The sequence below is a fragment of the Ambystoma mexicanum genome, chromosome 4p (assembly GCF_040938575.1).
Source record: "Ambystoma mexicanum isolate Mex_15411 chromosome 4p, UKY_AmexF1_1, whole genome shotgun sequence".
Classification (NCBI taxonomy): domain Eukaryota; kingdom Metazoa; phylum Chordata; class Amphibia; order Caudata; family Ambystomatidae; genus Ambystoma; species Ambystoma mexicanum.
The window spans coordinates 1,009,322,276-1,009,337,017 of NC_090927.1; the positions used below are offsets into that span (position 1 = coordinate 1,009,322,276).

Below are 14,742 nucleotides of genomic sequence, written 5' to 3' on the forward strand. Positions count from 1 at the left end.
TGCACAATTACGTAATTTTAAGGAAAACTTCAGAAATTTGAATAAAACATATCCTGCTTTAAGAGAGACAATGTTTGAATCAATTACTTAATTTAGATCAATACTGTTAGGCGTACTTAACATTTTAGAAATCCAACAGCAACCAGATGGGGCTAACTGAGAAGCGCCATTCCTAACAAAGTAGTGTTACTTTGTTTTTGGATACTTCAAGTTTTGACTGGTCCTTGTGCTATGGGACCATTACGGACTGGCAGCTCCAGGCAAAAATATTTTGAGCATTGAATTTGACTCATTTTAAAAAATTCCTACTACTAAAAGATTGAATAGAAGTGGTGCCCTACTCTCCCTCCATACATTCTTACTGTGGCATGGCATTTTATTTACTGGTGTTGGGTCAAAGGCAAATGACAACATAACTGTCCTTACGTGGGAGGCACGACATTTTTTATTGGCTTTGGGGGGTAAATACAACACGAGTGTTCTTATACGGGGAAATGTGTATAATGATATGATATTTATATAGCGCTTTCGCCAAAGCGATGTACAGAGAACATACGTACATGCAATTATCACTGAACCGAAGTTGGAACTCATTTATCAACTTCGGCAGGATGAAAGGTTGAGTTGGCTTTGCTAGAATTTGAACCTGTGACCTGCAGATCACGCTCAGATCACAACAGCGAGCTCTCAACCTGCTGAGCTATTTCACCGGCTAGCCAATAAGGACATGTGATTTCTTAGCGTAGCATGTATTTTCTTTTACTGCCATTAGGGCAAAGCCAACATGAGTATGTTCTTACGTGGGGATACTGACAAATACACTGGCAGAGCCAGCATGAACATGATATACTGGCAGAGCCAGCATGAACATGATATACTGGCAGAGCCAGCATGAACATGATATACTGGCAGAGCCAGCATGAACATGATTTGTTATAGAATCATTACTGACATTAAGGGGAAAACAAACATGAGTATGTTCTAAAGTGGGAATACTGACAAATATACTGCACCAGAATGTACATGTGTGGCAAAATCAATATGAAAATGTGTTTTTACACTGGCATATAGCGGGCAAAGTCATTATACAAATGGCTGGGAAAATGCTCCTGCCCATTGTTCGTGACTTGCCATCTAATGGACTTTTTTCATGAGTTACCCTACAAAGCCGATTGAAAACTGCGTGGGTTGTTAACTAATTTATCCCTGAAAGTGCACTGTAAAATGCACCTTTTTAACCCATTATTTCTAAAATATTCTCAGGGGGAGAACCCCCGGAACTCCTTTAATTGGTTTGTGCTTCCTCACTATGCTCTGTCACTCCTGCACATTGTCCTGGGGCAGAGGATGAGCCCACTACATTAGTTGCACCTGTTAAACAATCCTGACTATGCCTCTGGTGATTTGGGGGGAAAGATGCATCTGGTAGGCCAAAGAAAGGCATAATATCTACTCAGCCTTCTGGGCGAGGGGGTTGGGGTGCGAGGGGGAGGAGGGGTCAATAGTGCAATAGGTTTAATTATTATTATTTTAAGTGCACGTGGAAGAAACATTGTCCTAATTTTACACATAAAAAGACATAATACAATTTATACAATCATCATCGTTTAAAATCATATAATCAAAAACAATTCTTAAATCCAACCATTAAAATTCTAAAAAGACAAACTTCTCATCTTGTAATTCATTAGTTTCATAAAATACTGCTTTGTGCCAAGTTAAAAGTTCAAACTTTGTATAGGCTTTAATTCCCCACTTACTACCAGCTTTCAAAACTGCCATAAAACACACCCCAACCCCCAAAAAGTGTTGAGGCTGGCTCCGCCCCTGCGCTGGAGGGTATTTCTGTGTGTGGTGAAAGTGTGAAGTAGCCGCGGTAAGTATTACAAAGACGATCAATGTGGAAATGTAATATATATTTATTAAGTTAATATAACTACATTACAATGTAGTAAAAGGAGGAGGGAGACAACTAGTAGCAGAGGGAGCTGGACAGTTATCATTCAACTACAGTCCATCCTTCTAGAACCCTGTATGCCTCTGAGTTCCAAGTGTTCTATTATTACACACCATGATGTGGTCAGGCATGTCCCTCAGTCATCAGGCAGATTCTATTATAATAATAAATACTACACATCTCCCTCCCTTTATATTATATTAACAAACTATATTCCTTATAATTTTACACACAAACTATATACAATTTCTGTAACAATTGTTCCAGTTGGTTAACTAGAACTCCACATAGTCTTCCATCTTCTTTGGTAACCGATAGGATCTGCCAACTCTGGACGTACATCCTCCATGTCTGGAATTACTTGGCAAGGAAAATTTAACTTGCTCAGATTTGCCATCATATCCCTTTTCCACAGTGTTATTAACTTTATTTTCCTCACCACTGCTTGACTTTCTGAATATCTTAACATTTCTAGCTGTATTCTTGCCTACATCTTTCATTCCTTTCTTGTTACCTATTTCTTTCCTGATACACTTATTATTTTCACACATCCAAATTCTTTCTACATTCCATATTCTTTTGTCCTCCGTCCTGACAGCATTATGAAACGCCTCTATAACTCTAATAGGATTGGACCATTTACATGGTCCACTCCTTAGAGCAGGAGGGAGTAATACTTTGACAAACTGACCAACAGCTTTACACATATCATACTTGCTGTTCTGTACCTTCTTATCATAGTTCACCTTGTTTCTCCTTTGTGTTTCCCTGATTTTTTTTTTTGCATTACTCAGATTTTTTTTTATTTCTTCACCCTCTTTAATAATCCAAATGGGAGCTAATTTTGTGTTTGCTTTTCTTCCTCTGCTATGCTCAAAAGGAGAAACACCAGTACTGGTATGTGGGGTGAAACGATGGGCAATCATTTTTTCCCTAATGGCATCCTCCCAATTCAACCCATTGATCCACGCCATTCTGATGGTCTCTTTCAGGATTTTATTAAAACGTTCTACCACCCCATTGGTCTGTGGATGATAGATCGAGCTAGTCTTGTGTTTAATGGCAAATTTTTTACAAAAATCTGCCACTTCCTTAGACATAAATTGGGTACCGTTATCGGAAAGAATACTTTCCGGGTATCCTTCTCTCTCACATATACTTGATAAAAATTCCACCACGGTTTTACCCGTAATACTAGAAGTAATCAAAATCTCTGCCCACCTGGTGAGAAGATCTATAACTACCAAGCAATACTTTTGTACACCTTTACAATGTATTGGACCTAAAATATCCATACTTATATCCCTCCATACACTATTGGGAATATCAGTAATAACCATTGGTTGCCTGGAACCCACACATTTTTTCTCATCACCACAACAAAGGATACATTCCCTAATATATCGTTCGATCTGGAGATCACAACCGGGCCACCAATAGTCATTCCTAATTCTTTGTTTAGTCTTTATCACTCCTTGATGGCCCTCATGACCTAATTCTACAATCTTCTTACGCAGATCCGTCGGAGGAATGACTTTATCACCTCTCATTACAAAGTTATCGTGAACATGCAGTTCATCTGCAACTGTCCAGAAAGCACTTAAATTAGCTTCCTCAAATTTAGATTTCTTCATGGAATCATGACTTTGAATCAATTCTTTCAATTTCTTGATGTTATCATCATTAGTTTCAGCCTGATCCCAAGCATCCTTGGATATGGAAGAATTTTCCACACAAAATACCACTTCCATGTCTTCATCCTCATCAACAATCTCAGAGATGTTGGTTAATCGAGATAAACAATCAGCAGACACATTCTTTATTCCTGGAACATATGACACAGTATAGTTAAACTCTTGCAGCATCATGACCCATCTTCTCATTCTGTTGGATACTTTATTAAGACCTTTTGACATGAATACTTGAGTCAAGGGCTTATGATCAGTTCGAAACTCAACTTGGTTGCCCCATATAAAGCTTCTAAATTTGTCAGCTGCCCACTTAATAGCCAGAGCCTCCTTTTCTATAGTGGCATAAGAACTCTCTGCACCCTTCAACAATCTCGACGCAAAAGCAATTACTGCTTCTTGACCATTTTTCTCTTGGGACAATACAGCTCCCAATCCTATGTTACTGGCATCCGTAGTGATGATAATCTTGTCTTTGGTACAAAAATCCTTTAATGCAGGAGCAGAGTTTATTGCATTCTTTATGAAATTGAATTCATTTTCACATTCCCCATTCCACTCAAACCATTTCTTCTTGAGTGCTTCTCGTAATGGAACGGTGTGTATGGCAAAATCCTTGACAAATTTTGAGTAATATTCAGCCATGCCAATAAATGTACGAATTTCATCTTTGTTACTTGGGCTTGGCATGCCCACAATGGTATTGACTAATTGAGGTTTTGGAAAAATTCCTTCTGCTGTAATTTTGTGTCCCAAATATTCAATCTCCGTGCAATTTATCTTACACTTATCTTTGCTCAAAGTCATGCCCGCATCATATAATTTCTTACACACGTGTAGTAACCTTTTGTCGTGCAATTCTTGAGTAACAGCATGAATCAATATGTCATCTTGAAAACATATCACTCCATCAGTTTCCTTGAACATACCATGCATAACCTTTTGGAAAACTGATGCTGCCGACACTAATCCAAAAGGCATTCTTTTAAATTGATACAAACCATCAGGAGTTATGAACGCAGTCAGTTTCCTTGACTCTCTATGCAATTTAATTTGATGATAGGCAGATGATAAGTCTAACGTCGAAAATACTTTAGAGGGTCCAATGGTAGAAACAATTTCTTGTATATTAGGTAAAGGATGACGATCAGGTATGACACATTTGTTCAATTCACGTAAATCAACACAAATTCTAAGTTTTCCTGACTTTTTTCTTATCACAACCAGTGGAGAAACCCATTCGCTAGCATCAATACTTTCTATGATTCCATCTTCTTCCATTTTCTTTAATTCCTTGCTGACTTCTTCTCGTACCGCTAACGGAATGTTTCTCAATTTTTGAGCTATAGGTTTTTTATCTGACTTGAGCAATATTTGATGAGTAAAACCTTGAAGACATCCTATATTATCTCGGAAAACCTTTAGCAAACCAGCTTTACGTATAATATCACCACCTGCAATTGATTCACTGCTTCCATTACTTATGGACAAGACTGATTCCACACTGGTGGAGTCCACTTTCACTCGCAACTTACTCTGGTGAGTCCAGCTGAGTAAAGCAGTTTTCCCTTCACTTGTGATATATATTTTGCCGTTTGCCACTCTGTTCTTAAATTTCAATTTTCCCCAATGCCAACCGATGACATTAATTCTCACACCTCCATAGGCTCTTGGATTGATATCCGTTTCATGTAAATATTCATGTTTATTCTTGTTCCAAAACTGTCTCGGCAGAAGCGTATACTTTGCACCAGTATCAATCATCATACATATTTCATTGCCATCAATTGACACCATCGCCCTGGGACTTTCCAACACTTCTTCATCATTATCATCAGTTATAGTACATACGCAATCATCTTGAACTTCCATTTCACTGCGATCACTATCAGAATTGTCCCCTATCCAGTTCATGGAATTGTCGCGATATCTGCAACATTTGGAAAAGTGGCCTTTTCCTTTACACTTGTTACAAATGATCTTTAATGCTGGACAATCTGGGTCATCAGCCCAATGATTCACATTGCCACACCTGTAACACTTTCCTTGGCGCTTTTTTTCCACTTTCCTTAATTGATTCACTGGACTGTTCTTCTTAGATACTTCATATGATGAACCCTTTTGAGCATATTTGCTTGACCTTTTGTCCGCTCTCCTTGAATTATATTGCTTAGTGATGGATCTCCTCTTAATGGTGTCATTATTGATCATTGAAATCGACTCCTCTTCATGCGTGTCATGCATTTTACTGTTGCTGTTTTCTATTTTTACTTGCTTCATCTTATTCTCCAATTCTTTAACACACTCCTCCGTGTGCTCTACTTCTTTAGCTACTCGAAGAACAGTGTCGAGGGAAGGATCACTTTCTGACCACAATTTTTCCCTTACTTTGCTACTGCGACACTCTAACATAAATTGGTCTCTGAGTCTCTCATCTAGTTGCTCATTAAAGTTGCATGACTTTGCTAATTTCCTTAATGCTGTAACAAACTTTTCCACACTCTCTCCCTCCTCCTGTGTGCGTTTGCCAAACTTATAACGTTCTAGAATTATGCTCACTTTCTTTTCAAAATGTTTATCAATTTTCTTTACAGCCAGCTGGTATTCATTTAGATCCACACTGTCTTCCTCTGGTAAATCTGGAAGTGTTTCGTACTTTTCTTGGCCAACAGGACCTAAACAATGCAATAGTAATGACTTCCTTTTCTCCAGACTGCAATTGGGACCACAGATCACACCTGCATAATGTTCAAACGATTTTATCCACCTCTTCCAAGGTAAAGCAGGTTCATCAGTGCTGGGCAAGAAAAAGGCAGGCGGTGGCACACTGCTGAATGCCATGAGAGTTTATATTTAATGACAACCACAGTATTATATATATGTGTTTGAACCAGAACACACTCCTTGCAGCGCAAAACTGTGCCAGATGTCCTGAAGCGCAATGTGCAATGTAAAATGAAATCTGACAAAAGTGGGCATTATTTTATCAACCATCGCTAGCATACAAATATTCATCTCCTCTTGAAACTTGTGTACAATGCACATACTATCCTCATGTGGATTAGTTACCACTATGTATCTGCAGATGGGAGTTCACTCATATATAATTAATAGCATTGTTCCACGAAATTGCAATGTGCACAGATTGCACTTTTCCAACTCCTACTGTACTGCCTACACCACACTGTCACAGTGCGTGAGAATTGCAGGCTTGCATTGGAAAACAGCGGCGTACTGCGCCTTTAAGAAACATTTCCTGCTCGAAGGCATTGAGCGCATGCGCGAACTCCGATGTTAAAGTAACGTAAGGCGGCTAATTGATGTACAGCATCTGCTGTCATATCCTTTGTATGCCGCACTGGAATCGCCCAGCATTACCTTCCGGAACATCAAAACGGGGCCGCTTCTACGCTCGGGCATGAGCGGAGCAGCTCCGTGTACCTCGATGCAGCATCAATACGACCGGAGCCATCCTCGTCGCCACTTGAAGTAGCCGCGGTAAGTATTACAAAGACGATCAATGTGGAAATGTAATATATATTTATTAAGTTAATATAACTACATTACAATGTAGTAAAAGGAGGAGGGAGACAACTAGTAGCAGAGGGAGCTGGACAGTTATCATTCAACTACAGTCCATCCTTCTAGAACCCTGTATGCCTCTGAGTTCCAAGTGTTCTATTATTACACACCATGATGTGGTCAGGCATGTCCCTCAGTCATCAGGCAGATTCTATTATAATAATAAATACTACAAAGTGGTGTGGTGAAAGTGGTACGGAGAAACCCCTCGATCGATCAAAGGCTTACAGATCGTACAGTCAGTCACTTGCTGAAGACCGATGTGTGCAACTTAAATTGCCTCTGACTACAACTCACAGAATACACGGCGTCGTTGGGTGAAATTAAAGCACACAACTTGAAAAGTGGTATTCTGGTGACATACTCGTCTAGTTTCTGGATGATGAAAGGGTAAGTGCGAAACTGGACTCACCTACGAGGCTGGGCTCTCGGCTCCCGGACGATTCCAGCGGCAGCGCCCTGACAGTGCAATGCCGGAAGAGCAGCGCCGACATTAGGTTCAGCATCCACATTCTCATCTCGCCACCTCTGCTCTGCCTCCGACCCTCCACTAGTGTCTTCCTGCAGTCGGATCTTCCCAGGACACAGGATCACGTGAGGGAGGCCCCGGTGCGCCACATGACCCTGAAACTGGGGCAGGAGGAGGAACGCCTGTGCTGTGGTGTCAGGAGGGAGCGATGTGCTCACCGCTGGCTTCCTCATACCAAAGCGTGGAGCGGCGTCACTGCTATTCGCTCCGTCGCCTCTCCTGGCAGGTAAACGTTTCGCGTCTAGTGCACTGACGCCTGTTATTGTTTACACAGGCTCGCGCAAGTGAAGACTCACTGTGCTCCATACGACCCGAGCAGCATAACACCAGTTGGAGCTTTCGAGAGAGGGACACTCCAGCAAAGGAAATTAGCAATATGGATTTCAGAATAAAATAACGCTTTCAGTGGCATTTATAACCGTCAGTGTACACAAGCCGCGCACACAAGGAAATAATGTGACTCGGCTTGCGGTTTTTTGGCACGCAAGCGAATGAAAGGTTGACACCAAGTTCCACTGCCTTGTTGCAGAAACAGCATATATGGCATCTTGCAGTTGAATAGCGTCTCCTGCCATAGTTTATAGCTTCGAAGCGCCTTGCCTGTCAGAGAGACCAGGAGAATGATAGAACATTCAGTAGTGATAGGCAGGGACTCATTTAGTGGTCTCCAGAGGCGACCTCTGTGGTCAGCCTTGCGACCTCTAGAAAAAAAAAGATATATATATTTTTTGGTAATGTAAGCTTATGGGCTGTGGCCAGCACCATGTGGCTCTTTATTTCTGGAGTGGCTGGCTTTCTTGTTCAGGCCCCTTAAAAAAAGAAGAAAAGGAGTGACACAAGTCTAACAATTTCAGCACTGACCCTAAATAAGAAAGATTAGGAATACCAAATATTGTGTCTTTCTGGAATTCTATACAATAATTGCTAGACCCATTAAAGGTTTATTTCAGGCACACTTCAGGGGGTGAGTCACTGATTTAGTCTGTTCTTACACGCCTCAACTCAGCCTTTCATCCTTCTGAGGTCGATAAATGAGTACCCACACAGGTTGGGGGTATATTTTTTCTATATAAAGCACTTAAGCGTAAGTGCTATATGATAGCACATCATATCATTTCTTCATGGACGTCTGCTTGCATTCACAGTAATTTGGTAATATGGGCCTATATACACTGATCTTAACGATACATATGGCGATCCATTCTTGTATGAAATGTACATCACATTATAGTGATATCGTAACCATATTTTTTGTAGTGTACAATGCTATGTGATAGCATTTCCTGTTTTGTCAACGGGTGAAAGGTCGCATTCCATCGCATCCTGCGATATCACTTCGGGGTGGGGCCAAATGACATCACTTCCTGTGATGTCACCAGGGGTCAAGGGTCGTGTGATGTCACTTCCGCTACCCCTGGCATTTTGGTGAAATGACGCCCCTGATGATAGGGAGAAACAAAGTAGGGGAGTTGGGGTGAGGGATAGATAAGATGCATGAGAAGGAAAAGGTAGGCGAGCTATGTGTACAATTGCACCGTATTTATCGTGGGACTCAACTGTATTATATGGGGCACAGGGCCAAGAGGAGAGATAGCTGGAGAGATGGTGTTGTCTGCACAAAAGAGATATGCCTGGAAATGTCGTACTGTATGGTGAGCCTGGCCATTTCTAAAGCCATGCACAAGAAAATGCATGCTGCAAAGCCCTTACGTTTACTTCCGTAAACCCCAAACAACATTTTGTTGTATGTCAGAAATCTGAATTTGCCTAATTTTCAAAATCGTCCTGAAAAGCAAGCAAACATAGCTCACATTTTTGGTTTGCTCATTTATGTCATGGTTATCCTAAGCTTGTGGGCAAAGTGGTTATAGCCAGACGTTGAGCCTTCCAGTGTCATAGTGAGCCAAGACATGTAGAAAACAGTGCGCAAAACCCCTCTACTTTACTAGTCCCCTAACAGTCTGGTTCCATTTATAGGAAAGCTGGAAGGAAAATATGGGCACATTTAGCTGAAGGAGGGATTTCGACCATGGCTTCCTTCGGAGCATAAGCCCAGTGCGGCCTTCCTGGAGGTTCCTGTGTTCCGCTAGAGCCTTTAAGGTAATGGTTATATTGATGTGTGAGGCAGTAACCAGTGAAGTAAGAGGCAGTGACTGTTCCCAATGTTACAATAACCCAAGGATGACTGAAACATTGTGTAAGTGTGTGGCAATAAAAAGCAGTGGTTTTTTATTGCACATCACGTAAATATAAACAACATAATTACACAATGTACACTTGGGCACGAGGTCCAGGGTTGTGTCCCTCACCCGTGCCACCTTCCTCTTCCCACGACGACGTGGGCCACGTTTGTTGCCCTGTATTCCCTTTCTTCTCCCTTGTTCTTTTCTTGGGTGGGTGGGTTTTGAGAAAATAAAAGTTTTCTGCATGTGCAGAATACTTATGCTGCTCCGTCCGGAGTACCAGTGAACTGATGTCTCTTTCCCCAGCAACTCCCTTTATCCCTGTAGTTTCACCCTGGGCTACGCATGTGTTTGTGAGGGCTTTGTTGTACCCCCGTCCGGCTGGAGCCGACGGCCATTGGCACCTTGTTGTGCCCTTTTGTTGGCCACTTGCCTTCTTCCTGTTTTCCCTTTGCCCCTCTGGTTGCTTGTCCGGGCTTTCTAGCTGCGGGGTGTCCCCTGCACAGCACTGACCAGAACCCTCTTAGGCTGAGGCTAGGCGCTTATGGGAGTTAATTTACATAAACCAGCCTTTGACTAACCTTCTCATCCCGGGCTGCAGTTACTGTGCTCTGTTAATAGAGGGCATCATGCATATGTTAGGACAAAATGGGGTTTATGGTCTAGTTAACAAATTAGATTTCCAGGTCTACCTTCTGAGGGTTTTTTGTGTGGGCGTGTTTAGGGGGTTGCTACATGGTGTCTTATGGCTGCTTCAAAAGTGCTTGCAAATTAGACATTTAAAGCAAAACATTATAATGAAACCTCAGCATACTATAACATGACCTAACCAGCTAGTATAAAAGAAAACTGACAACATATTTTCCCACCCTCCCGTCAAAGGAGTGAATGTGTACATACAGCAGCACTCGGATAGATTCTAGTTAGCATACATTTAGCTTTCGGAAAAGAACACTTTGATCCCAGCAGAGCAAGATATTACAAACATGTTTCTAGAGCTTAAAACGTGACATGCTGAGACATAACATAACAAAGTGTAGCATACCAATCCTAATTCAGTGTAGCACTTCAAAACAGGGCTGGGCATTGATAATATAGCTTAGTACCTAGGAAAACATCACACACTCTGCTCCAGACTCACCTTCTGCTGCTCCTGGGTTGACTGAATTCAAAATGAAATGGCTGATCTTTTGTAGGCCAAGTTATTGGGACTTCAAAGGAAAGGGACTGTCCCCTCACACATTCCTTCACTCTTCCCTGGGGTAAATGGCTGTTTCCTTTCATTAAGAGGTGCCATTCCTCCTTTGATTAAGAGGTGTTGTCTCTCTGGACCAGTGGGTGTTGCATTTGGGTGCTTTTTGGTGGGATAGTGATGGCTCATCCTTTGAAACAACCGGTGGCTTCCATAAATGGAGTTTCTTTTTTAAAATGTATTTATTTATTTACTAGCAAAAATTAACCGTATTCTCACAGGTTCTGTAAACAGACACAATGACACTGAAACAAAGTGTTGAAAATCAATGATCCTGTAGTTCCCTGTTGTGAGTCGCTTATGTAAATCCATGATCCTGTAGGCTGCTGTTCTGAGTCGCTTATCATTTGATGTGCTTTGCACTCTGAAGTCAACTGCACCGAGCATAGGTGTGTGTGGCTGGCTAACAAACTCTGGAGCAGACATGGAGGTCAGAGGAGAGTTGGTATGCTGTAATATGATGGGGCCTTCTGTGCGCTCTCTCCACTTTCCGCCTCAACCCGGCGTGGTGCAGTGCGTTTTAGTGCGTTACGGTGCAGATATTCCCAGAAACGGTGCATCCCAGGGCACTGAAGCAAGGTTTTCAAGGCGTTTGAGTTTTGTTCCTATCGTGGAGATGCTTACAATGAGCTTTATCTGGTCCTTCTACAACCACATTGTTGTTTTGTGTGTTTCAGGGCAAATATCTCGGAAACGGAGTGCCCTAGAGCCTTGAAACATGGTGTTCAGACCTTGACGTTTTTGTTCCTCGCATCCAGACGCTTGTAATTAGCTCTTTCTGGTCCTTCTACGACCACCTTGATGTTTCGCCGTTTCCAGGCTACTGTCTCATGTGTGCAGTGGCTGAAATCTGGGTAACGGGGTGGGGTGTCCACACATAATGTACCCAGTGACGTCGCGAGGGTCCTAACCGGTAACTATGCAAAGTGTGGTACAGATTGGTGGAATGGTGTGGAATTGCATAAGGAACAAACAAACAGATTTTCCATTTGATATAAATAGATTTTACTTGACAAAACCATAGGCTTGTGCTTCAAGGCAAAGTGCTTAAGGACCCAAAACAAGTCATTGGCTCCTCGTTGGTCAGGCTATTGAGTCTTCCACAGTGTCATAGTGAGCATGATCATGTTGAAGCCCTACCAAGAAAACAAGGATGGCAAAGCCCTTCTGCTTACTTCCCTAGGGTTTGGGCTGGGTATATTACACGGGCCGCGGTGGCGGGTGTGCAGTTATGGTTAAGTTGCTAAACTCATAGGAAGAGCACTTTTTCGGCGGCTTATGGATGAATCCTCACCAAACTTTGCAAAAAAAAGTATATGTCCGGCTCTGAATTTTCGTGCAGGGGGGGCAAAGTTATAGGGGGAGTCCCAACATTTTTTTCCATAGACTGAATGAGGAAAAACTTTGCGCACGGCTACAGGCAGAATGGCTGGACGGATTTTCACCAAATTTGCGACAGGGGCTTGGTTCAGAAAGCGTGCTTTCGTGTGTTTGGTGGAAATCCGACCAGTAATTTTGTTGAAAAGAACTGAAATGTACGTCCCAAAAAATGTGTGATATCTGGGTCTGCTCTGCCGACCGATTTCCTTGTTTGCTCTGCAGACAGAAGTGTCATTGGCTCGCGGTACGGCGTGCTGTCGGAGAAGTTTGGACGTGGCCGGTGGTTGGTTGGAGGGATGCATGGTGTGCCTCAACATTTTTTGGGAAAGCCGCCATGGTACATCGGAGGACAGTGCAGCAGCGGAAGGGTCTGGAAAATGTACCGAACGGAATGTGTTGACGCAATAAGGGAGGGGACGCATGGGTGAGTGAGAAGTGGTTCATGTGACATATGTAGGCGAGTACTTTGTGTGGTGATTGGAGGTGGCTGTCGTAGCAGCCCCATAGCTTCTGCCGCGACCTGTTTGTGGCGACCTCTTTTCGTGGTGAGTGGTGTCAGGTCAATTGCAGAAGGGGAGTGAGTTGCACATGACATAAGTTGGTTGGGAGCGCGGGCGGGTGTGTGCTGTGAATGGAATGCGGTAGGTGGGCACATGGTGGCATGCATGGGTGAATGAAGGTGCAGTGGGTCTCTGGAAGGATTGGACTATTGGGTGCATGACCGAAGGCCGTAGGGTGTAGGGCATGCACTCAAGAGCGTAAGGCTGCAGGATACCCACCGCTGGAACCCATGTTGGACTCTGCATTCGGTAGAGTGTGGTGCTTGCATAGTGTGGTGTGTGCAGATTGGTTTCAGTTGGGCCAGTGTTGCAAACAGAAAGTGGGTAGGTTGCCTGTGACACAGTTCTTTGTGAATGGAATTGGGTACGTCCATAGTATGTGAATGAAAGTGCAGTGGGGTGTAGGAAAGAGTGTTTTGTTAGTCCATTATGTTAACAGTTGGAATTTGTTGCTGCATAGCTACATGGCGGTGCGCAGGTTGGGTAGCAGTGCTGGTGGCAGTAGTGTATGTGTGGATGGTAGTAGTTGGTTACATGGTGATATCCATGGTGCCATTATGTTGCTGCGGGTGTGTTCAAGGCCAATGCTGTTTGCAGATTTGTTGAAGTAGGGGGGCCAATGTTGTGAAAATGTTGTGGTTAGTGACACAATACTTAGTGCATGGCTTTGGGTAGGGGCAGTGGAGGCTGTGTGGTATGTTTGTGGAATCTGATAAGTAGGACCTGTTTTTGTGAAAGGGTGTGTTATGGTGTGGGGAGTTGGGGTGAAGTGTTGCTATGTACGTATGTTACGTTTGTGCATAATGTTAGCTGCCCACATGGGCATAATGTTAACTGTTGCAATGTGTTGCTGCATAGCGCCATGGCAGTGTACCGGTTGGGTAGGAGTTCTGGTGACAGTGGTGTGTATGTGGATTGTCGTAGTTGCTGAAATGGTGACATGCAATGGGGGGAGTACATTGCTGTGGGTGTGTTCAAGGCCTAGACTATTGCGTGCATGGCCGGCGGCCATGCACTCAAAGGCCTAGGCCTTGAGAACACCCACGGCAGTAATGCATTTTTGAATGATATGATATGGCATTTATAACACGCTTATACACAAGTGTTTCAAGGTGCGACGAGGCAAGGGAGGGGAACAGAGGGAAGACGAGATAATGATCCTACTAGGCCAGGTGTCAGTCAGATGGCGCAAGTGCATGGGAAGGCGGAAAGGGTAAGTGCGAGGGGGGAGGGGACAGTGCAGTTAATGGGATAAACAGAATAAATAACAAGAATAAATAACAAAGAATAATAACAAGAATAAATAATAATAAGTAAAAGTATGGCCAGGTGGCGACAAGTGCAAGGGTAAGTGCAAACATCAGGAGTCCGGTTCTGGTAGTGGGACTGTAGGGATACAGAAAACAGTCCCCAAGTGCGGGGGTTGCCAGGAAGGCAATACACGTGTGCGACTGGCAGGCTAGGGGACCTGGGCCCGAGATCAGAGGGTGGCCAGGTAACCAGTGCAGTTTCAGTTTCAGCAGGAAAATCTGCAGGGGAGAGGAGGAGAGAAAGCAGAAGCAAAGAGCAAGGTTTTGAGGTGTTTACGGAACCGGTGATGATTCTCCTCAA

The 14,742-nt window shown here is 43.1% G+C and overlaps 1 protein-coding gene across 1 annotated transcript in view; it reads right to left on the reverse strand.

The window, feature by feature from the left end:
* SMPDL3A (sphingomyelin phosphodiesterase acid like 3A) overlaps positions 1–7,939 on the reverse strand; it is a 384,143-nt gene extending 376,204 nt beyond the window's left edge. Inside the window, exon 1 of the mRNA XM_069606594.1 lies at positions 7,640–7,939. Within this exon, the coding sequence (XP_069462695.1) occupies positions 7,640–7,745 (106 nt within the window). The 5' untranslated portion in view covers positions 7,746–7,939. The remainder of the gene's footprint in view (positions 1–7,639) is intronic.
* Positions 7,940–14,742: the final 6,803 nt, after the last annotated feature.